Here is a 25419-nt window from a genome sequence, read left to right on the forward strand (position 1 = left end):
TCATTAGGTTACTTTTGGTTCCAGTACCATATTTTTTGAGGAATTCCTGTCCAGATTTGCCACATGTTTAAGCTGTCCATTAAATCCAAGCCTTTACTATCCTGCAATCCATCCTGGGAGATGTGCTTGGTAGTGGATCCATTTATTCCCCTGCTGAATATGAATATAATAACAAATAAAAATTCTGCCGAGGAAATAGGCCAGTCTCAATCTCAAGTTCTTACAAGAGACATTTATTAGAACATTGGAATACATGCCAAAACAAATAATTTACAGCAGCATTTTTTTTTTTCATTGCTCTCCCTCTTTTCCACTCAGTTTTGCCCAACTGTTGGGGAAGTGTCCATTTCTGTCCAAACTTTATTGACTTGACCATTATACTGTTTTAAGTTGCATCTGTCATTGTACATTGTGAAATAGTGAACGTACAGTCTGACCCATACAAGTCCAGGTCTGTGTAGTGTATACATCATTCGAGTGAGCTACAGTGCGAGAGAGTACCACAGGCAGCAGCACAGCCCTTAGCTAACACTGTATTAGTCACATGACTAAGAGTAGAATGTCCCCTATAGAGAAAATGTGGTCATGTCAGGTGTCTATAGCTGTAGGTGAAACTCACAACATTAACAACTAGCTACTGCAAATGCTAGAGGGACAAAATGGGTTGATAAGAGCATTCGCATGCAGGTTGTACATGTTTTTTTTTACCTCAAATCTTTCTTCTCAAATATTTTACAGTATATTCCCAGCTACATTCTGGTGTGTATACATATTTTTTTTTTTTACCAATATAGACTAGAGGGAATATTAAGGCCTCTGCCTTATCTGTGTTTTCTAAATTATTACATTGTTTCTGTACTACAGGAAAAAAAAAATCAGTATTCAAAGAAGAATGTTTTGTTTTGTTTCATTTTCCCAGTGAAAAAGTCCACCATACTGCACATCCTGCGTGTTGACAGTAATACAGTGCAGAATGAATACAGTTTGGGTATGAGTTCAATGTTTCCAGCAAGAGGAAATGCACATGATTGGTGGTCTGATTGATTAAGGTCTCACTTGGTAATGATTTATATTCTGAAAGAAACCTTTGATTAGATGCTTTTTCCTATTAAAGAAAAAAAATAAATCACTTCCTGACACAAAGTCAGTGACGGCCTTGTTTAGATAAAATTAATTAATGAAGGTGGCAATTAATTTGATGTGGCAAAATATTGCAGATTGACTGTTGCCTCCCTGGAGCTGAAGAATTTCCCATACCAGCACCTCATGGAGTGTTTTGTTGCACACAGCAATCCATCACTGATTATAAATGCTCACTAATCAATAAATGTAACATCATTTAACCAGCTCTATTCATCGTTTGTGAGATGCTTCACCGCAAATCATTTCTTTACATAATGGCAGAAAACTGACTTATCATTAAAAAAGTGCAGACGCTGGAGATTCCTTACAAATGTCATAAGTATGTCCTTATGGGACATTTCACAGCATCAATAATTCAATGCTTTTTTTCGTTAAATAGCACTTTACATTATGTTGAACGTTCACCACACTAGTTCCTGTGAACGCTTCATAGTTGTTGATATAGAAAAGACAATTTCTTTTGAATGAGTGCTTGAATATAAACCTGTGACTTGTCTAGCTGCTGATAAAGAGAATGAAGTTCAACACAGCTTTTGAAGCTATTAGCGCACAATTTGATCACATTGATGGTATATTCTCTTGGGACAAGATTTCTTGAATAAAGCTATACTGTATTTAAAATTTAAAAGCAGCTCAGATTAAAAAAAAAAATTTATACAAATGCTGAGTAGCCCAGAAAATAGAGGATTGAGAGAGAGAGAGAGGATGAAGAGACACCATTAATAAAATAACTCTATATTATGTAATAGTTTTGTTATATAATTCTGTCAAAAGTACAAAATTAAATATGACTCTTCACAACAGTGGAAGGATGTATTTATGTAGGAAAGGTTATTGAGGAAAGGGAACACGCATTGGTGCATTAGTGTCATAGCCAAATGCTTTTGGAGCAGTTAAAAATAAGGAGAAGGAAAATAGTGGGTTGGAAAAAGAGGACACTGAGACACGCTGGAGCTTCACTGGGAAAGAGTTTGAGTCAGATTTGTTCTGCAGATACATGGTTGTCGGAGTTTGGTGCAGTACATGTGCACAAAAGCTGAACCAGTGGCCTTCAGCTGTGCCTTTATTCCGATAGACAGAAGTACGTCTTGTAGAAGTTCATTTAATTCTGTGTAATATTTACAGAATATTGTCAGCATGTGTTGCTATCCTTTCTGGGTATACGTGAATTTTTCCACCGTTGACTCCTGCATTTTGAGTCAAAATATGAGTGCGTTTTGAATCCAAGTTACACTCTCTGTGCAGGAGGTGTGGAATATTGTATTCACATTTCCTGTGCGTGCCTTTTAAAGTCACAGTCAGTAGAATGGGCAAGAGTCATTCCTCTTTATGGGTGTATTTGCAGTTACACAGGCGTAGGGGGAGGGTCACACACTGCGAGGTGCCCGAGGTGTCTCGTGGGTCCTGCGATTGCGCCCTTTCTTGCTCTCCTGCATGAGCTTCCACTTGCTGGAGCTGGACTGGCTGGTGTGAAGAAGCTGGGCAGCATGCGATTGGGCTTTTTGCCTTCGTTGTTTTCTTTCTTTCTTCCATACCTGCTCACAGAGCTGGTCCACACTGTTGGGGCCAGGTGGGTCGATCAGGGACAGGAAGTCCTGGTACCACAGTTTGCCATTTGTCGAGTGGCTGGCATCTGACAGTGGCCGTTGCATGAGATCATCCAGGTGATCAGAGGGGATGACGTGAAGAGTCAGGCGCAGGAGGGTCTGGATGAAACCGTGTTCCACTGCGTGGCAGTAGTAAACACCCGAGTCCTTCGGAAACAGACTTCGGATCAGTAGACCCTGCTCTGTTCCCATCATTCGCTCGTCAGACTTTATCTAAACACACACATAAAAGAAATCAGTTTACACTGACCAGGTATATCTTTATGGACACCAAACAGGCATAACTTTATGACCAACTGCATAATATTGTGTTGGTCCCCCTTATGCTGCCAAAACAGTCCTGACCCATTAAGCATTAACAGCATTAACATCTATAACAATTGGGGCTACAATTTCTCGTCTGTTGGATTGGACCACACGGACCAGCCTTCACTCCCCACATGCATCAATGAGCCTTGGCCGCCCATGATCCTGTCGCTGGCTCACCACTGTTTCTTCCTTGGACCATTATTGATAAATACTGACCACTGAAGAGTGGGAACATCCCGCAAGAGCTGCAGTGTTGGAGATGCTCTGACCCAGTCGTCTTACCATCATAATCAACATTGAGGACAAAATGTTCACTTGCTGCCTAATATATCCCACTCACTACAGGTGCCATGATGTAGAGATAAACAGTGTTATTCAATTCACCTGTCATAACGTTTTAATATCATAATGTTCATGTACATACACAAAAATACACATTTTAATTATAATTGTCTTTTATTTCAATTTAATTAAGATATTTAATTTATTGTAGCCATTTTGTTGTATTTCTGCATGTTCTTTAGTTCTATGTTATATTTTATTGATGTAACTGAAATCCACTGTTCAGACGGATTAATTTAGGATCCTCATTGGACCCAGTAGAATAGAATAGAATAGAACAGAATAAAAGAGAATAGTATGAAATATAGAATAGAATAGAATAGAATAGAATAGAATAGAATAGAATAGAATAGAATAGATGCCATGATGCATTGCCCCTGGAGCACAGAAGGTGAAGCTTGGAACCTTTACCACTGAGCTACCACCCACTCATTTTATATAGGTATAAAGGTGTTTATATAGGTATAAAGGTGTTTATATAGGTATAAAGGTGTTTATATAGCTTTACACCTAAAAACATGTCTAGACTAAATGATACATTTTTCATTGTCTTTTATACAATTCATACTCACTGTTACATACCACACAACACACACGCACAACGATACATCAGACAAACCTCTTGTTTGCGGTCCTCTCCATGTCTTTGGAACTGCCAGTAGATGAGAGCACGCTGAGACTTAGGACTGCACTCGAGGAAGGAGCTGCTGTTCTCTACCCCATACACTGTTTTATGCAGCAGGGTACTCTCACCATTCTCCTCTTCTAAAAAAAAACATAGATTTCATTTCAAGATGCACCTTCCCAGTGGGAATTGGCCATGCTGAGGGCAAAGTGTGGGTTTGGGCTACACTGTTAGTGTGTCTGTGTATGTGTATATGTGTGTGTGAGTAAATGAATGTATATGTGAGTGAATTCGAGACAGAGGGAGTGTGTTTTATAAATGTGTTCCTGTTCATAACAGTCACATTTTTATGCGTATGTTTAATGCCCTCATGTCCAGAAGAAAAGCAGTGAGCTGCTAATTTAAACCATAAGCATGAACTCATAGGTACATGCATGTGCTCACAACTACACACACGGTTTGTTTGGAAATTATATTTTCATATCGGAGCATCAAAATGAGTTTTTTTCTGGCTCTTTTGTAACTTACAGAAATATAAAATATATAAAAAAAAATTTATATGAGAATATTTTGAAAAAAAAAAAAACATTTGAGGATACATTTTATCATTTGATGCCCCAAAAGCATAGATACGGTAATTACGTGTTAAAAGTTTCTGATGTGTGGAAAAAAGCTGGAAACAACATATGAAACGTATATAAATATCACACATGGAGCATGTGAAGTCCAGGAGATCAACAACGGGTGTAACAAAGTGGGTGTGTGAAACAAAAATAGTCTGACATTAAAGTGTGTGTGGTCCCTGCGCGAGTGTATAGTTCTGAAGCTATGAAAGGCTTCCGTTGAAGTTAAATATAAGCCTTAAATGCACAGTTCCGCTCAGTTAAAAAAATTTATTTTCTCTAGAAGGTCATAATTGTGGAAACTGTCAGCCAATTGAAATTCTCTTAAAACTTTTATGTTTGAAAATTCAAGGTTTTCTACTCATCTAGATAAAGCATATGGGCATGCGTGTGTGTGACGCAGTCATGAATATCGTTAAGTCGAGTCCAGTTTATTTCTTTAGCGCTTTTCACAGTGGACATTGTCTCAAAGCAGCTTTACAGAATTTAACAGTTAAGGCGAATGATGTGTATTTATGCCTGATGAGCAGCCTGGGGCGAATCTGGCAAGGAAAAACTTCCTTCAGATGTCATGAGGAAGAAAGCTTGAGAGGAACCAGACTCAAAAGGAAACCCATCCTTATTTGGGTGATATCTAGAGTGCGATTATAGTCTTTAAAACAATACAAAACACCAGAGAGTGAGAACTAACATGAGCACTGAAATGTACGATTATAAGTAATGTCCTTTATACAGTCTTATACAGACAGTTGAGGTTATGGAACCAGGAGCTACTGAGGAACTCATAAAATAGCTAAAATAACACAGAATATAGTGCTTGGTGATTAGATATAAAATGCTGAATAAATGTCAGTTCTTGCCATTGTGCTGCAGGTCTGAGCATTGAGTGAGAGGGTCTCCATTCCTGATGTCCTGCCGCCGAGTCCTCCTTCACACACACACACACACACACACACACACACACACACACACACACACACACACACACATGCAAGAAACATGATTAGTGAATGCAGGAGGTGAGCTACACATGTGTAAACATTTACCAAACCCATTTTTTGTCTTTGTCAGACCCCCTTAAGTGCTTCATTTCTCACAGTTTAAATGTGCAAAGTAAATTGCATCTTAAATAAAGTGTGTGTGTGCATGAAATAGTTTTTTTTAAGCTCCAGACTCTATAATATAACACTACGCCAGTCTTTCAGAAAACAAGGCAAATTGCACATGTCCTGAATCTGTCCTGTGCATGAATACTCTATAAAGGGTCTGCAATTCAAAATGGAGGCAATATGTGAGATATTCTCCCACCGGTATACCCCATGTCCCTCCTTTGCAAACCATCTCATTCTTGCCTTCCTCACTTTGTCTCCAAAACATCCAACATGCACTGTTCCTCTAATAAACTAATTTCTAATCCTGTCCACCATCGTCACTCCCAACGAAAACCTCAACATCTTCAGCTCTGCTACCTCCAGCTCCACCTCCTGTCTTTTACTTAATGCCACTGTCTCTAAACCATACATCATCACAGGTCTCACCACAGTCCTATACACTTTCCCTTTCACTCTTGCAGATCCTCTTCTATCACAAATCACTCCTGTCACTCTTCTCCACCCACTCCACCCTGCCTGCACACTTTTCTTCACTTCTGTAACACACTCTCCATTATTATCACCTCTTCTCCCTGCAACCGCACCACTCCACTGCCCTCCCTTTAATTCACACACATGTACTCTGTCTCACTCCTACTGACTTTCTTTCCCCTTCTCTCTAGTGCATACCTCCAGCTCTCCAGGCTCATCGCAACCTGCTCCCTACTCTCACCACAAATCACAATATCAATCTCCATGGAGATTCCTGTCTGACCTCGTCCGTCAACCTGTCTATCACCACTGCAAACAGAAAAGGGCTCAGAGCCAATCCTTGATGCAGTCCAACCTTCACCTTGAACCAGTCTGTCGTTCCCACTGCACACTTCACTGCTGTCACAATGTCCTCATAAATGTCCTGCACCACCATTTCGTCTGGTCCAACCGACTTTTCACTCTTCATCCTCTTAATCGCTGCTCTCACTTCCTCCTTGATAATCCAATCCACTTCCTGCTTCATCATCTCCAACCATCCCTCTTTACCTGCTGCCGCATCCCCTTGTACTCTAGCCTACTTTTCTCATTACTCTGTCGATCCCAATTCTGTTTTGCCAACCTCTTTCTCCTTATGCTGTCAAAGAACTAATAAGCAACCAATAAAAAAAGTTTAATCCACACCAAGAAACATTCCTAATTTTAACCACTTTGTCCTCACCAATCACTCCTGCTTCACAGACTACACTGTATTGACAAAGCATACAGCATACATTGTAGCATTTAATTGTCTCACCTGAACTAGGAGACCCAATGCTGTTCCAGCATAACAATGCCCATGTACACAAAATTAGCTTTACTGAGATATAGTTTACATGGTTTGCGCATGAATATCTTGGATGGCCAGCTATATAGCTCTGATCTCAAACCAAATTGTACAATGAATGCATCCCAGGCTTTCTTACTCTTTACTAACCCCCTTGTGGCTGAAAGACCACAAATCTTAACAAGCACTTGCCAAAATCTAGTGGGAAATCTTTCCAGAAAAGTGGAGGTTATTGTAACAGCAAATGGGGAATAAATGTGGAATGAGATGATACATATAAATATTAAAGCTTAATTTAAAGTCTTGTCAATATCAACATATTTATTAATTTCTGTGTTCTCGAACTCCCTTCCTTAGGTCATTCATAAATTGCAGATTTTGTTTTACTTTTGCTAATTTTAAAACAGATTTTTTTTTATTTTATTATTATTATATTTATAAATCTCAGAGATTTAATCTAAGCTGTATGCTAGTTTTGCAACTACAGTTGCATTAAAATAATTTGCACTATTTGAATTCAAGTTGATGTAAATATTGTACATGCAAAAAACCAACCTAAATTCTTGGTTGGATTGATCCATTTGGACGTTGAGTTTATGGATATGAAAATATCATTGCACGCTTGATTGCAAATAGCACATTCCCTGTTGCTCTGTTCCAGTATGTCACTGCAGGTGTGTTCAAATCTCACTACAATAATTGCAACTGAGCACTGAAAACAAAAAAGGCTTCTGTCTAGTTCAATTGAAAAAACACCAGTGTTCTAGCAACACTCACACCTTGAACAAAAACCGAGCACTTTGTGTAACCTTTTGTAAGGTTGACTCTGGACACGTTCTACAGTGCTCATTCATTCACTGTTTATATTTCCCTCCTGCAGACTGAATGAACTATGGAGCAGCACTCTCACAGTTTCCATCTAGGTTAAACAAGCTGCGATCACCAGCTAGGAGTACCTCTTAGCAGTGGGAAAGTATCGGGAACACTGCGAGCCATCCCAGGCACAGTAGGGGTCTCGTGCTAGACAGCACTCAGCGCAGGCCTTGCCGTAAACATCACAGCGGTGCAGCGGCATTTGGGAAATGCCAATATTCGAGCCTAGATAGAGTTGTTGCTGTAGAGAAACATTTAAAATACTCAGTTAATATTAAAAAAAGAAATACAACAAATATCCACATTGCAGTTTGCATGTGCATTGCATTTTGATGCGTATTCTGACATTTGCTTGTATAAGCTTGAGTGCATGTTGTTTTAGAGCGAGCTTAGGAATTTTATGTGGAACTACAATACATTGTTGTTTGATCATATCTAAGACTATAGCTGCAGACTTTCTACACACTACAAAATCTCTGGTTGTTATATTTCTTTACATATATTTTAGGGTGCCATTAGGGTGCCTCACTTATTTTTACCCTAATACATGTATACATAAAGTGAAGGCATTTAACCACAGATTAAAAAGTTATTCACAGCATGTCAAAAGCTTTTGGTGACAATTGAAATGTTAAGACAACCTACAGTATTTACAAAAATAAAATAATAATTTATATATAATTATATATCCATTTTGTTATAGTACATATGATTAAAAATATTTTGGCTTTAATCAGCCTTCCTACAAAGTTCATTTAATACTATTGTTTGATTTACTGTATTCACTCTCTAGAAAATATGGAATATTCCACAAGTCACAGACTCAAAAGGAAGTTACATGATCTGAAAATCTTGCAAAGAACTAAAGTAAATTTATTTTCTGTTTTATTTTAAATTGCATTGCTGTTTGGGAAAGTTTCCCAAACTGTAGACTAAAAGTATATAATAAGTTAAATTGTATATATATTACATATTTAATTATTTAAATTTAGTTGCAATGGATAAACAACAACACAACCACATGTAACACTATAAAGGAGCAGCTATGTTGAGTACTTTTGTGGTATATGGAACGTTCTCTCACTCCTGTCCACAAAGCTCTCGTAACTTTGTGGCAGGCTCTCCTCTTGGACTCATTCTGTCAACCTCACTTAGTGTTAGAAAACACTTTCTTTTCTGCTACATTATTGCAGCGTATGCAATTAGAGCTGTTAAACCATCGCAATCATTTGATTAAAACATACCTGTTTGGTGGAAAGTTCCATAGCAGTTATAGCTGTTGGTTCCTGAAGAAAAGAAAAAAGACATTTCACATCAACAGTGAGCAAATGTAATGATCGTACACATACAATAGATCCTGTGCTATTATATTGTGGGATAAAATACAGGAATTGTTTATACCCTAAACACTGTCATTTCTTCCAGTAAAACTTCCTCAAGGTCATGCCACGTGCCTCTGGGAATCGAGACCACCTTAAGAACCGTGCCGAGATCTGAAAGGGTAATGAATAACTTGTTATTAAAAGGTAGTTTGCTGTTTTATTGGATAAAATCAACAAATATTTAGATGAATGAAAACTGAAGTTTTCCTGATATTTTTAAGCTTCAAATGATAATTTGTGAATAGGTTTTATTCAGTTCATACTTAGAAATAACCTCTATATTATTGCATATATTACTTATATGCTATAGTACTATACAGATTATTCTATCCTGTACTTTATTCTAGCTTTCTCCTCCTTCATCCTGGTTTCATCTAAATATAATTACCAAACAAATATTCTAGGAATTTTTATCTTTATTCATTACCATACTATACTTTACTATACTTTATTATACATTACCTGTATATAGCATTGTTCGGGTGTGCTGTGTTATACCGTACTATACTATACTATACCTACTTTAGAGCGATTAAATACTTAATAAAAACATATCTAATTAATACTGAACTTCATAGGTTACTGTATTTTCTATCTGCTCTAATATTTTACTATACAGTACAGTATGCTATATCCTACTGCATGTTAGCAGAATGTCCTATATGATACAATTCTTGAACTACACCTTAAAAACATAGTTTGATTCATTGTTTGGAAATTGATCGTACTATTCTACATTATACTGCATTATAGTATATCGTACTGTACTGCACAATGTGGTATAATATGATATATATTATTATTCTATATTGTATAATACTATACTATAAGCATGTGATTACTGGCAACATGGTTATGGCACTACGATATACCCTCTATGTTCACTAACCTGTGCCAATGAACATGACGTCATACTGTCCGTCTTCGGCTTCCACTCGATCCACAACGATCTGTGTGAACTGGTAATCCACATCGGTCTTAATAATGATTGGGCGATTGTTAAGAGGAAGTACCGGGTTGTACATGGCTGGATGACTTCGGACAAAAGTAATAACATCATCAGGTAGATCTTTCGTGGACTCAAAGCCTCCAAAGGTTTTGCTTGGACACTGTCATAAGAAAAAAAAAAAACAGGGTATAAAGATACAGCCTATTTTAATGAATTCTCCCTATGCGACAATTTAATTACAAATCTAATCTGCCTCACCGTGCCAGGGCGTGGATATGGCACTCTGCCCAGAAAAGGCACCCACTGGTAGTTAGGCCCATCTCGGTGAGCATAGGGACCCAAAAACACCCTCCTTACATCTGCCATGCTGTACATACACACTGCTGAGCCTTTAAAGATGTTACTGCAATACAAATCCATAAACATGTCCATTAGAGTCACTAATATACTGATATTTTGTCATTAACCGTAATACCATGTCATTATATAAATACAGTACCTGGATGTTGTGAACACTGCGTAGATGATGGGATTTTTGGAGTCCTTTGAGCTCATCAGAAAGACATCCTCTGAAAAAGGATAAAGCTCAAGATAAAGAACTGAGATTCATTGACATTTGACAATTAGTGTCCCTCTATGTCCATCACTCACTCGCTTATACATGAAAAGACGACTTACGCAGCTCATCAAAGTGTGTGTCAATTCCATTAAGGCCAGGAACTGAGCAGATTAGCCGAGCTTTCAGAAACGTGGTCCACTTATTCACCAAACTCCTGTGACCTCCAAAGTCGTTCTGTTAACAAAACAAATGCCTAAAGGTTAAATGTTAAAGGCTTTTAAAATCATTACCGTTGCTCGTAAAACTAATGAACCTGAAGACAGGACCAATGCTAAAACTTTTGTCTTTACAATATGAAAATTTCTTTGTGTGATATATTAAAACTAATCTTAGATAAGAGGTCAACATACTTTGATACTTAAATAGATGTGGTGAATTTATAAAATTCATTGAACTTTACCTGAAATCACCAGCCATTGCAGCAACATCTAACTTGAAAATTTAGACCTATAATGAAAGTTTTTTATGCTAATCGGATTTTCTTCTGTAGTGTGTTCAAGTGTAGTTTTTATGTTCATATTGCTAGCTAAAGAATAAAAAAGTGAAACAATAACACTAGTATTTTGTACTGTCTATGTTGTATGTCTACAGTATAATAATAATAATAATAATAATAATAATAATAATAATAATAATAATAATAATAATCATAATAGACAAGTTCAAGATTCGAATCAGTTCAATCAATATTTTTATTTTATTTGTTTAGTTATTATTTGTTTAGTATCTGGATATTGCCAAAGAAAAGACAACTAGCATAACAATTCAATTCGTTTGGTTTTTCTTTTGCTCCTTCTTCTTTTCCCTTTAGCTAACACTGAAATATTTCTAAGCAGGGTTTCTTGTAATTGGTGATTGTTTCAAAAATATAAAATAGATATGCTGTAATTAAAAAATAATTGTTTTCCTCATAAATACTTCATGTCGTTACATTCCAGATGTCCCTGCCATGCATTTTGATGTAATCTACCATGAACATCTGTAAGCAGTAAGGTTAGGCATGCTCTGATAATGTATATATTTGCCGCATTACAACGGAAGAACGGAAGTAAGTGCGCTTTGTATGTGTAAGAAGTTGCAAAAAAGTTTAAATAAAATAGCTGTAAAACATTAAACTAGTACAAAACCAGCATTTCTAACAGTAACCAGCATTTATAATCTGCATTTATAACACTAGGTGGAGTGATGACTAGAATTCGCTGCTCAGTGCACAGTAAGTTGATCCAGGGTGTATCCCTGCATCACAAGGGGATTGGCTTTGAATCCACAGGGACCCTTGACAAGGATAAAGAGTGTACCCGAAGATAAATGAATGAATTAGCGGTGTCGAGAGGTGTACTGAACATGTTGCAAAAGCACAAAACATCCTCTGACATCTTGAAATAATGAGCCAATTGTGCATGAGTGGATTCCAGTCGAGCCAGAATGCCGGGCGGCACATAATTGTGAACACCTTTCTCCAGCTCGCTGCTCTAGAGTTCCACTTCAACTAGGTGCATGAGTGAGTTGAACATTAGATCCACAGAGGAGCCTTTGTTTTCGGCCTGCTGATGACTCCGGTGACATTTCAATCTCTTTGCGGCTTCTCGGTGGGCGGCGAGATTAGGATGCAAGAAAAACACACACGTCGCCAAAGAAACTTGGCTTCTCAAGCTTCCACGCCCACTGTGTGTGATGTGTGTGTGTGTGTGTGTGTGTGTACATACAAACATGTTGGCATGCATGTGCATGCATATGTACAGTAAGATATCAGAGGTTGCCATGTTTGTTCATGTGCCTCTATTTGTGAGCATGTTTGCAGAGCCGTGAGTTTGTGTTATCTTACTTTACACAGCTGTCCAATTCTGGCGTGAGTGGCTTTGCCAGTTTGTTCTCCGTCGATAGCGTTCTCTCTGAAGAACAAGTAGATCTTGTCGTCTTCAGGGTTATCGCTCTCTGGAATGAGGTGGACACCTACAAACCGAGGTTCTGCACAGATATAAACACCCAGAAAATGATGCATAATATGAAGCAGATTTCTTAATTTGGGGGTTTCTTAATAAAACACTTATTTGGAATGTGGTTGTGATGTTGCTGGAAAACAATGAATGGCGTGACTTTCGGATCAAAGATTTGAAGTTTTTTTTATTTTCTTAAAGTTTTCAAAAATGTCCATTTTTTAGATATAATTAACATGATCTCATTTTCTGCCACTTATAGACACATTTACTTTTTTTTCTTTTGTTTCATACTCTGTAACCATAAAATTGTCTTGCTAAGATATAAATGTATTTTGAAACAATGATATAAGCCGTTTTTATCTCTGAAGGTTAAAAGGAAAAAAACAGCTAATTGTGTTGCTAAGAAGTAAATGTAATTTCAAATGATGACATATTAGTATAAGAGTAACTTGAACAATCTGGGCAATCAGAATCTAAAATCAAACCCTGCTGCTATCGTATTGCAAATATGACTTACTGCATAAGTGGATGTTAACCCATTCCAATTACAGCGTATTATTCTGCTATCCAGCTTAAAGCATGTGTCTTACCATTGAGCCAGCGAGAATCGTGCTGCTCTGTCCTGATTGGATGATGCTTTCCTAACGTTCGGAAAACAGCAAAGTCTCGCCCCATGAAGTCGGCTGCTGTCCCAGAATACAGCTCACCATCTGTCAATCATATGCACTAAAGGTCAAACAAGGGTTATGGCAGAGAAAGTAGAAGAGATAGAGGAATGTCTAAAATCAGGTGTGTGTTTGTGTGTGTGTGTGTGTGTGTGTGTGTGTGTGTGTGTGTGTGTGTGTGTGTGTACGGATGTGTAAGTGACCTTTAATCTGAGATGAGAGATTTAACAGAAGAATGCGCTGCAGGTAGAGTACAAAGGCAAGAACAGTCTGATCTTTTCATCCTGTTAATCAGAGGTGTTGGGTTTCTATTGAAAATAGCCAACATTCACACATGCATGCATACACACCCAGTCACACACACACACACACACACACACACACACACACACACACACACACACACACACTCAAGCACACACACACCAACAATAGTTGCACTTGCAGGACTTTACCTCTGTATTATAAAAAATAAACTCACCAGTAAGTAGTGAAGCAGTCATGAGTTTTGGGTCATATGGACTTTTTCCTCGACCGTTCTCAAAATGTGACGACTCCAGTCTGAAGGTGTTGTCCTACATTGACACACACACAAACCAGACCACAGGCAAAATAACTCGTCATAATTCATTCAAAGTTGCCAGTGAGTGTATTTGTCACTATAAATATTATTTTAAAACAGTGTACCATAACAGCATTCTCTGTTACTATAAGGAGTTTGTGATACATTGCGAGTGGTAGGGTAGCTCCCACATTGACCATCTGACCAGAAGGATGTGAGTTTTAAACCCAGCACTTCCAAGCTGTCTTTGCTGGGCCCTTAAATGAGGTCCTTAACCCTCAACTGTAATTGAATAATTGTAAGTTACTCTGGTAAGTGCACCTGAAAAATGCCATAAATGTGATTCTATAGCGTTGAGGCAAAATAACTATTTGGTTTTAACAAAGAAGCCAGTGAAATGAAGTTCAATTCAATTAATTTTTATTTGTATAGCACTTTTAACAATGAACATTGTCTCAAAGCAGCTTTACACAGATAATGTGGTAAAAAAAAGTGAATATGTCTTTTATAAGTATGTTTGTCCCTGATGAGCAAGCCGGTGGCGACTGTGGCAAGGAAAAACTCCCCGAGATGGCGATAGGAAGAAACCTTGAGAGAAACCAGACTCAAGAGGGAACCCATCCTCATCTGGGTTGCACCGAATATCCATTTGTAGCAGATATATGATGTTGCAGGGTACAGTGATGATGGTCAGAAGCGAAAAGTAGTCCTGAGTCAGTGTAGGAGACTGTTGACATTAACTACAGTCCAATTCATCCTCAAAGCGCCCGTTCTTACTCCAAAATTTCATGGAACCACCCAAGGCGATGATGAGAATCTATATCAATTCAGATATACATTCTGTGTATATACTGTCATTTTTCAATAATACTCAGGCTAAATTGATTGTACTTATGATTATCTTATTTGCCCTCATTTACTAAGATCTACGGTGGTCAGTGGTCAATGATGTTTAAATCAAGGCGCTTTTTGCAAAATTTGCTGATGCAAATGGATGTTTATTAAAGAGTAAAATGCCTTATAAAAAAATTAACCACCAGGACAAGGAACATATTAAGCAAATAAATAATCTGTATAATATTTACCTCTGGCCGCTTGCCCACCTCTACATAAGCACAGGCGGGGTGGAAGGCTCCTGTTCCACATGCGTACAGGTGCGTCTGATTAAATGGCTGCAGTACTTTTAAGAAATTTGAGCACTCTTTCTGCAGATAGAAAACAAGAGCGAGAGCGAGAGAAAGAGAGAGAGAGAGAGAGAGAGAGAGAGAGAGAGAGAGGTTTGACAAGTTAGATTGACAAGTGCATGTTGCATAAGTGTGTAATTGATGGTTTCTATGCACACACACTCATACACATATATTTAAGAGGTCAAGAAAGACAAACAAAGAATTAATAGTGCCAAGGAATTTATCTCTGAGGTGAAGAAACCTTGTGGTTTGGACATCAGATAGTAGCAAGTGTATCCAACAAAGTCAAGTGTCAAGATTGTCCAGTGGGCAGATATTGTGAATAAGGTCTGAGGTCTGGGATAAACACAGAAGCGTTTTTAAGGTTCCAGCAGCAAAAGACTTGAGCATAACGTTTTTTGGCAAGAACATAACTGCACCACACTAAATTCCAAGTCTATGCTATTTAAAAGTATATAGAGTCACTTTAAAGATGCAACCAAATGAGCAGTAGTGTTTTAATAGATTCAGGACCATATTTATGCTTTGCACTCGCTGCATAATTCTGTGTTTGTCTGCTTTTATATGGATATAGATCTATTTTGTATGCCTTAAACCTATACAGATAAACAAAGATGGTGAGTTTCCATTTTCAAAGCAAACACAGAATGCAGACGTTAGAAAAGAAAAAAGAAATGTTACAACAGCTGTAAGTGTTTCGAGCAGTGCAGAACTTCCAACAGGGGCAATCCTGTTATGAGCATCCAGTGGTCCCCAGTGTGTGTGTGTGTGTGTGTGTGTGTGTGTGTGTGCATGTGTGCATGCAGGTCTGAACAAGCCTGACAGTCACCCAGCATGGAAAAACGTTCTTGGAAAACATATGTTGATTACATGTCAGACATGTGTATCAGTGTTGCTGTCACATTCATGCCTTGTTTTTTTTAGCTTAGTGAGGCATGAAGTTAGCAAAGCAAAATAACATGCCACTCCTTTACTCTATAATGTTTGTTTTTACAAAAATGTCCTCAAATGATGGGCTACCATAAAACAATGCACTGTCCCTAATTGACATTCCCTTAGGGTGGGGTTATAGCTGCTATTTTCAAAATAATAACAAGGAAACATAAAAAGAAGTAACAGTTTAATATAAAGTATTAATATTTTGTTGGATTTTTTGTTAGCTTAGGTTTCATATTGTTGCATGTGGTTGCACAAGTTATCCTTGTGTCTCCATTTGTTTCTTTATGGTTCTCTGTCTTACAGCCAGCGTAATATACAGTATATATATATATATATATATATATATATATATATATATATATATATATATATATATATATATATATATACATATATAAACAAAATTAGCATAAATTTAAATAAGAAAATGAGAAATAAGAAATGTCAAATTGTAAAATGTAAATGTAAAATTTTGTGTCACACAAAAAAAAAAAAATGACAAAAGCTAATAGCACTAGCATCCTTACATCCCCTAAGCCTTGCCTTGACCATCCACTTCAAGCTCAAGTTCAAGCTCATGCAAATTCCTATGGATTTGCAAATATAAGCCCACTTTGCATAACACACTGGCTCATTTGTTATGACTTTGTGAGTGGCCTCTTTTTAAGCACATTTGTACCATGTGCTTGATCTCCTTCTTGAGTGTCAGAGGAGTGTTTCTTTCATGAGGGCAGCTGCTCTGTGTTTCCAACATCTTTTCAATGGCCGCAGACTTGACATTGTTCTACTTCAAGGACAAACTTCAGTCAGTCGCTCTCTGGTTATCAGCGCTATCTTCACACGAAAGCCATCGTTTCATCAAGAGCCCTCCAATCATGTTTACATCAAAATCCCACGCTTTTCAGATATGAACTACAGGGGGTTTACTAAACTCAAAGTTGCATTGTGGTGGTAATGGAGTAGAAGGAAGGAAGAAGAACAGGCTATAGTGCTTGAATTTAGTAGAGAGCCTCAAGCATGATCTACAATGGAATTTAGATGAGACCATAGCAGAAAGTGGTGTAAAGTCCTGAACACTGCTGAGCATGCTAAGGGAAGGCTTAAATGAACTCCACAGCTAGAATGCTTGGGGTGAATGTACTGTAGCTTTAATGTAGATTTACTGTTTTCAATTTGATTGTCAACCGGCCATCTGCAAAATACTTTACAAATGTTGATTTAAACTAATTGATTGAGTGAATTTGTTTAAAGGAGAAATCCCCAATGCACTACTCAACAATTATATATAGTGTATATATGAAAACACCTAGTTTTTGTATATGAAACACCCCTAGTACCTGAAAACACAATTTTATTAACTACAATTTGTAATTATTATTCGCAAACATTTGTTTTATGTATTACAGTAAACATTATTATAGTAGATTCAATAATAATTAGGTTTAGAAAGCATACATCATTCATATTGTATAACTTCTAAACCTAATTATTATTTACTCTACTATAGCAATCCACAGATTGCTGATGGGCCTTGTTTTTTTTTTTTTTTTTTTACAATATTATAAAAAAAAATTCTGAGACCAAGAATTAATGCAGATTTGCAAGTTGGTAAATGCAGTAAACAGAAGGTTGGACCAGCTATAAAAATGGATATAAATGGAACTGGATAACAACATCTTGGGTCTGGTTTGCAGTCATGACTTAATTTATCATTTATTACAGAAAGAAGACTACAAAACGACAATAAAAACCTTAGAAATACATTTTCACGTGAACCATTATAGCAAACATTAACACATCGGCAAACTCACCTGGACATCTTTTCCAGCCCACCTGCATTCGTCGCGGTGTGATGAAGATGGAGGCCATGGAATCTATTCGAACAAATTAAAAGAGTAAGAACAAGCACTAAGTTATACTGTACCCCTAATCAAAGTTAACTCACTATGAAAGAAATAAATTGTGTGTGTGTGTGTGTGTGTGTGTGTGTGTGTGTGTGTGTGTGTGTGTGTGAGTGTACAGGCACAGCATTGGGTTTCTAGTTGTGAGCCTAATTTGCTTTCCATGTGAAGGTGAAATCTATCAGGCTGGTTTTAAATCTCCCAGTAGAGAAGAACAGACCAGTTCTTAGTAATCCAACTCGCTTCCTGCCTTATGCTTGGGAAAGAATGAGACGTTGTTTAATTCAATAAACTAGCCAGATGCAGGTGTGTGTGTGTGTTGTGTGTGTGAGATAAAGAGCAAAAGATACGCATTGGATATGACCCGATCATTCATGAAAGGTGTTTTTACTTTTTTTGTGCGCATCTATGCACACCAAGGAACATATCGTATGCGGTGCTTGTCTACTCAAGATTCATAGTGTACTCATGCAAGATCCAGTGATAAGAGAGGAATGAGTAGGATAGCATTAGAATCTAAAAATCATTTGATAAGATAAGTCACTTTCTGTTTTCTGGTTAAAATCTGCGTATCCAGACACTCTCAGGAATTCAGTAAGGCTACACAAGGTCACAGTAGTGTCACGGGTAAAAGTAACAGTGTGGTGCAGATCAGTAGTGCAAACAGCATTAAGGTTAAATCAGATAATATGGTGCAGAAGGTTAAGGTAGAGGTACAGCATCATGATGATGCAATATAATGCGGTATATTCACTATGTGGCCAAAAGTTATCTGAAAGTATCTGAATTTTCCTGTCATGTGTGGTTCCTCCTCAAACTGTTACCAAATACTTTTAGAGCAACACAATTATATAGGATGTCTTTGGATTTGAAAGGAGTAAATTTCCCTTTCACTTGAGCTAGGAAACCCAAACCAGCATGACATAGCCCATGTGCACAAAGCCAGCTCCATGAAGACATGGCTTACATGAGTTGGAGTGGAAAATCTTGTATGATCTGCTATAGAGTTCTGAATTCAAACCTATTGAACAGGTTTGGAATGACTTACTGTAGAAGTTTGACCCATCCCAGGCCTCCTTACTCTACATCAGTACCAGACTTTACCCACATCATCTAGCTTGTACAGTCCACCTTTATTTAGAATGTAGGGTTTTGTGTTCTTTTTTATCTATGATGCTTAGGGTATCTGGTTTGAGTCTGGTGTGTCACATTTACATTATCTGCATCTGGAGGATTTTTTTACATCAACCAATACACCTGCTGAAGTGGAAGAAATAAAAGTAACCCAAAGGACAGTAACCCTAGTTCAAAATTAAACTCAAATGCTAGAAGGTGCACCACAATGACATGGTAGACAGTCCATATCCACTTTATTCTATTGTCGTTTCCATTGTGAAATGAGATGTTGCATAACTAATTGCCATTTTACTACTCATATGCAAATGTAGCACAAGAAGCACACGGCTTTACATTTATAGCATTTGGAAGATGCCCTTATCCAGTGTGACTTACATTTATCTCATTTATACAACTGAGCAGTTATGGGGTTAAGAATTTTTCTCTGTAGCCTAGGATTGGCAGCTTGCTGTGGCTGGAATTTAAACGCACAACCTTCAGAGCCAAAGTCCAATGTCAATTTAGTTCAAGTCATTTTTATTTGTATAGCGCTTTTAACAATGATCATTGTCTCAAAGAAGCTTTACACAGATAATGTGGTGATTAAAATTGAATATGTTCTTTATAAGTAAGTTTGTCCCTGATGAGCAAGCCGGTGGCGACTGTGGCAAGGAAAAACTCCCCGAGATGGCATAAGGAAGAAACCTTGAGAGGAAGCAGACTCAAGAGGGAACCCATCCGAAAACAAATGAACAAATCCAAAAACAATTAACAAATTCGAAAACAAATTAACAAATCTGAAAACAAAATAACAAATACAGAAGCACGTTAATAAATCCGAAAATACAACCTCAATTCAGACAAACTGGAAAAAGTAGGTATAGTTTGAAATTGGATACCTACCGATGATTGGACAAGACACCTGTCATTCAAAATATACAGGAAGTACAACAGTCTGCGGCAGAAAGTTGGAACATATGTGTAAAAGTGTACAAACTGATCTTTATGTACTGCTGATATACTGATATACTGCAGCATCTTCAACATCACTGCATATGAATGTCTTTCCCCAAAGTAGCTTTCAATTAATTCCAGTTTCTCCTTGCTTGCCAATGTTTACTTCTGTTATTTTCTTATATTTAAAGGTGCACTAATCAAAATAAATAATAGTTTAAGATAAACGAAGAACTTCACACATGTAGAAGAAACAAAGTCATAAGATTTCATACTTTCTGTATATTTTGAATGACAGTTGTCTCGTCCAATGATTCAATGATATTTCCATTCACAAACTATACCTACCTTTTCCAGTTTGTCTGACTTGTTGTTGTTTTTGCATTTGTTATTGTGTTTTTGCATTTGTTACTTTGTTTTTGGATTTGTTAAAAAATTTTTTTGCATTTGTTATTTTGTTTTTGTCAAGTCAAGTCAAGTTTATTTCTATAGCAGTTTTCACAACAGACATTGTCTCAAAGCAGCTTTACAGAATTTAACAGTCAAGGTGAATGGTGTGCATTTATCCATGATGAGCAGCCGTGTCGACTGTGGCAAGGAAACACTCCCTTATGAGGAAGAAACCTTGAGAGGAACCAGACTTAAAAGGAGAACCCTCCTCATTTGGGTGACATTGTGACATTGAGTTTGATCATAAATCTTTCAACAATACAGAACACTGCAGAGTGAGAACTTTTGGATTTGTTATTATGTTTTTGCATTTGTTATTTTGTTTTCAGATTTGATATTTTGTTTTTGCATTTGTTAATGTGTATTGCACTTCTCGGCCACCGTACATACTCCCTCTGAGACGTATTTAAACCAGCATTTTGAAACTGCTGTTCATGTTGTATTATCAGCTTAATATTGTTAGGAAAAAGTGGAAGAATCTGCCTTGTTCTGCATAGTATTGCTCTGACTTAAAGAAGCACAGCCTGAGTGCACAGCCAACTTTACTCTCTTGACTCCAGATTGCTGCTGCATTGTCAGGATTTAAACTTGCATGATTCCTTAAGCGGTGGTTTATGCATTTACAATTATGTGAAGAGTACCAGCAGTGGCATATTCTGTCCTAGATGCAATACTGATTATAGTAAAATCTAACGTTAAGCAAGAGTACTTCAGCGTCCTTACCAGGTTTTGGTCCATGTTGATGTCGATCAGGTTGAATGACAGGAGATGGTCCTTTGCTCCTACAAAGAGCCGACCCTTCTCCTCATCCAGTAAAAAAGTGTGGTAGGCTGAGCTGTTGGCCAGTCCATTGAAAGTAAACAAGTTGTTCGACTCCAACATTTCTGTGGGAACAAGAAGAGACTCGTTTTATTACTAATAAAGAATTACAGTTGAAAAATATTTTCGTATCGGCTTACGGTTCTAAGAAAACAGTTTAACCAAAGCCTGCTGATCTTACTCCACTCTACGTATCATATCATTACAGCCATTAAATTTGAAAGACCATTGTTCATATCTGGAGACATTTTCCAACCACATGTCACCATTAAGGTCTCAGCGTTGAGTGAGCAGGCTGTTAGAGACCAGAAGGAGACTTAACAAACTGAGGATTTGGCTCGGTCACAGAACACTTCTGCACGGTAGCTAGCTCTCTTCTTTTAATGCTGATGCTGAGTGTGACGTGTGAGTGTGGTTTTGGCCATAATAAAGCTGAGATCACTGGCTCAGCTCCTTCTCTTTCCATTTCCCTTCTTTCCCTATCACACACTTACACACACACACACAAAGAAAGACATATATTGCTTGTGTTTGGTGTCTGTGTCATTCATGCTTGGTGGAGCTTATAGCATAACTTAATAGCATCTTTTATCCAGTATGTATGTTGTGTGTGTGTGTGTGTGTGTGTGTGTATGTGTGTGTGTGTGTGTGATCTGAAAAGCCAGACCTATAACATAGCCAGAACAGTAGGCAATAAGTAATATAAAATAGTCCAAATATTAGAGAAAACAAATAAACTAACCAATTTTAGTACTCTAATCATGTTCCACATATATGGAGTATTAAAACAGCAGGAAAGACATAGTTATAACAGTAGGAAGCATAACAATGAATAGCTAAACTTGCAAAAAATGTGAAAATGCATGGCAAAATCAGATATACATATCTACAATATAACCAAATTAAGAGATACCTGGATAGAATAGTAAAATCAGTAAATTCATATCTAAAATAGTAATAAAAAAAAAGCATTTGCAGAAAATGTGTGAATACTGTACACATTCATAATATTAAGAATTTCGAAATGACATATCAGAACATATAAAAAACATGCTGTATATGTGAAAATTTGAAATCCAAATATGCAGAAAACACAAAACATGACTGCTTGAATATATATAAAAAGTTTTTTTATTATATAATTATTATATAATTACATTAGAAATGTTTTGAATCTAAATAAGCATCAGAATTGAAAGCATGTGGTGAGAAAGAATGTTAGTGGTTAGAAAGAATATTAGTAATATATTGCTTTTTTAATGACAAGCAGATCATATAAAATGTATAATCAGCATCAGTATTGGTTTATCATTTCACATGCTCCATTCATATTTCATCATCAATACTTTTTCCTTAACCCTTAAGTTTTTCCAAATGATTCTTTAGTCCAAAGGCTTTGACCTTCAAGATGCCTCACCAACGCACAAATGCGCACACACGGCGTGTGAATAACACCATGAGCAGCAAGCAAAAGCTGAGATTGTGCAAACAACATATTCAAGGATACACCTGGAAACCCTGCAGTTCAGCTAATAGCATCCAGCTCGTTCTGTTACGACAGGTTCAAGTGTATATGGGGCTATAAATTTTAAATATGAACCTCAAAAATTCTTTGGCCATATCGAATGACTTGAAGTAGTTTCAGTAACTGGAGCGATGGTACAAGGTGAAAATAACACTCAAACTATTAACGGACTTGCGTAGCCGCTTTGAGCCGGAAATCCATAGAAAGAAATGTAATGTAATGAAAAGCTAAAAGTGAAAAGCTGAAGGTGAGAATGGTGCGGGGTGTCAAAACCGGAGCAGGAGAGGTAGTGTGAGGGCTCTAATTACAGTCTGTGTCCTAAAGGGAAATGAGATTTTTCCCTGCGGCCACCCTAGAATGCTTTCAGACTGCACCCCAGAGCAACATTAATACTGAGTGAGATGTGGTGGAGACCTCAACCTGTTATTAAAGCCCGTGTGTCCTGCCTGAGTGCGTATAAAAGCTCAACTGGGCTGTGAATGCAAACCAACACTTAACCTACCACAACTCCATCTCATTCACAGCTCAGCTGCAGATATCACATCCAAACAGCTCGCTAGTCTTAACACAACAGCAAATGCTACCAGAGAGTATAAAAAAAAGCATATTATCATTTGAAAGATTATAGCAGTGGACTACATTTTCCATCAGCCGCTCCAACTTCATCTTTCATGCCATGTAAATATTTGCACTCTTATTTAGCACATATATTAGCACAATTTTCTCTTTATATGTGTTTTGTGTGATTGTACTCACACTCGATCTGTTAAAAATCATTCCTGTGTCCATGTGTAGAGTCATGATTTTTTGTTTTGGTACATGTGCAAATTTGAATCAAAATCTCTGCACCTGCATCCGTTTTCCCCCGTATTACACGACATTATCTTTAACAGATGCTAAAGAACCAGCACAATCTTTTATTATATTAAAATTTAAATTCAAATTTTGTTTGTCACACATTCATACAGAGTATGACATATAGTGAAATGCTTTTTACGACTGTCCAACTTGTAAACATGAAAGAAATGAGTGCTACACATTTACCTTCAGAGTTACTTCATACCTTCAAAGTTACTTTATTACTTCATACCTTCAGAGTTACTTTAGCTTTTCATACCTTTAGAGTTACTTCATTACTTCATACCTTCAGAGTTACTTTATTACTTCATACCTTCAGTTACTTCATTATTTTATACCTTCAGAGTAACTTCATTACTTCATACATTCAGACCTACTTAATTACTTAATACATTCAAAATTACTTCAATACTTCATACCTTCAGAGTTACTTTATTACTTCATACCTTCAGAGTTACTTTATTACTTTAGACCTTCATGGTTACTTTATTACTTCATACTTTCAGAGTTACTTCATTTTTTCATACCTTCAGAGTTACTTTAATACTTCATACCTTCAGGTTTACTTCATTACTTCATACCTTAAAAGTTACTTTATTTCTTCATACCGTCAGAGTTACTTTAATACTTCATATCTTAAGAGTAATTAAGATATCTTTACAGTTTCTGAAAGTGTACATGAAAGCATTTTTATGAGTTATTCACAGCTGGCAGGATGGCTTGTCTAACTTAAATGTCTATTGTGCAAATGTGGTGAAAAGAAAAGCATCAAAACCTGAGGAAAATTCACTAAAACAGCTGAGGAATTTGTCAGTTGTGAACTGTTGAAGAGTTTTCCAGTTAATAATTACTAATTTGTTTTCAGTCTTTAAAAGTTTTACAATATATTATTATTTTCTACTACAGTACATATATAGATTTAATAGATTCTACACATTGTGGTAGGTTTTTGTTTAATGTTTTCATTCCATGTGCAAATATTCTGAACCCTAAACATAAACTCAATGGATTGTATCTATATACCAACTATCTATTAAAATACCTTATTTAAAGGAGACTAAGTGTAAGTGAAACTTGAAACTTGAAACTGGAAAAATGTCTGACTGCTAGATTCTGTCTTTTCGGCAAAACAAGAAAGACTCAAACTGACTCTATTAAGGAATTTTAACCGAACATACCTTAGTATTTACTGCAACACACACACACGCTCACGCACACGCAAATGCACATGCACATGCACATGCACATGCACACTAAAGCATTTGATTGCTAATACAGCTTACAATCCTTCAATTGGTTTGTGTGTGTGTGTGTGTGTGTGTGTGTGTGTGTGTGTGTGTGTGTGTGTGTGTGGGTGTGCATGTAACGCCTCAATCAATAGAGGTATAAGTGTTAAAGGAGTCTCTTGTATTTTCAATTGCTGCTTACATATTGCACTTATAAAACAAATAGTGAGTGTATTCAGTGCACAGATACAAATGTCGACACACACAACATTTATTATTCATTGTGTGTTTTTTGCAATATATTTGATATGACCATATGCTTTTATGTCTGAATAAGTTTGTGTTTGTGCATGTGTGTGTGTGTGTGTGTGTGTGTGTGTGTGTGTGTGTGTGTGT

General features: G+C 37.0%; 1 protein-coding gene across 2 annotated transcripts in view; it reads right to left on the minus strand.

Annotated features, from left to right (window-relative positions):
* Positions 1-212: 212 nt before the first annotated feature.
* sema3ab (sema domain, immunoglobulin domain (Ig), short basic domain, secreted, (semaphorin) 3Ab) overlaps positions 213-25419 on the minus strand; it is a 33397-nt gene continuing 8190 nt past the window's right edge. Inside the window, exons 2-17 of one of the 2 annotated variants that reach the window (XM_046864722.1) lie at positions 21319-21479; positions 17986-18048; positions 15134-15253; positions 13968-14061; positions 13412-13531; positions 12707-12849; positions 10941-11055; positions 10762-10831; positions 10521-10665; positions 10203-10422; positions 9333-9424; positions 9176-9217; positions 8015-8172; positions 5510-5577; positions 4021-4163; positions 213-2963 (exon numbers count right to left, since the gene is read on the minus strand). In XM_046864722.1, coding sequence (XP_046720678.1) covers positions 2511-2963; positions 4021-4163; positions 5510-5577; positions 8015-8172; positions 9176-9217; positions 9333-9424; positions 10203-10422; positions 10521-10665; positions 10762-10831; positions 10941-11055; positions 12707-12849; positions 13412-13531; positions 13968-14061; positions 15134-15253; positions 17986-18048; positions 21319-21479 — 2207 coding nt within the window. In that variant the 3' untranslated portion in view covers positions 213-2510. Of the gene's footprint in view, positions 2964-4020; positions 4167-5509; positions 5578-8014; positions 8173-9175; positions 9218-9332; positions 9425-10202; positions 10423-10520; positions 10666-10761; positions 10832-10940; positions 11056-12706; positions 12850-13411; positions 13532-13967; positions 14062-15133; positions 15254-17985; positions 18049-21318; positions 21480-25419 lie in introns of both variants that reach the window. The other variant, XM_046864721.1, reaches the window with a different exon arrangement.

This window comes from Silurus meridionalis, chromosome 13 (assembly GCF_014805685.1).
Source record: "Silurus meridionalis isolate SWU-2019-XX chromosome 13, ASM1480568v1, whole genome shotgun sequence".
Taxonomy (NCBI): domain Eukaryota; kingdom Metazoa; phylum Chordata; class Actinopteri; order Siluriformes; family Siluridae; genus Silurus; species Silurus meridionalis.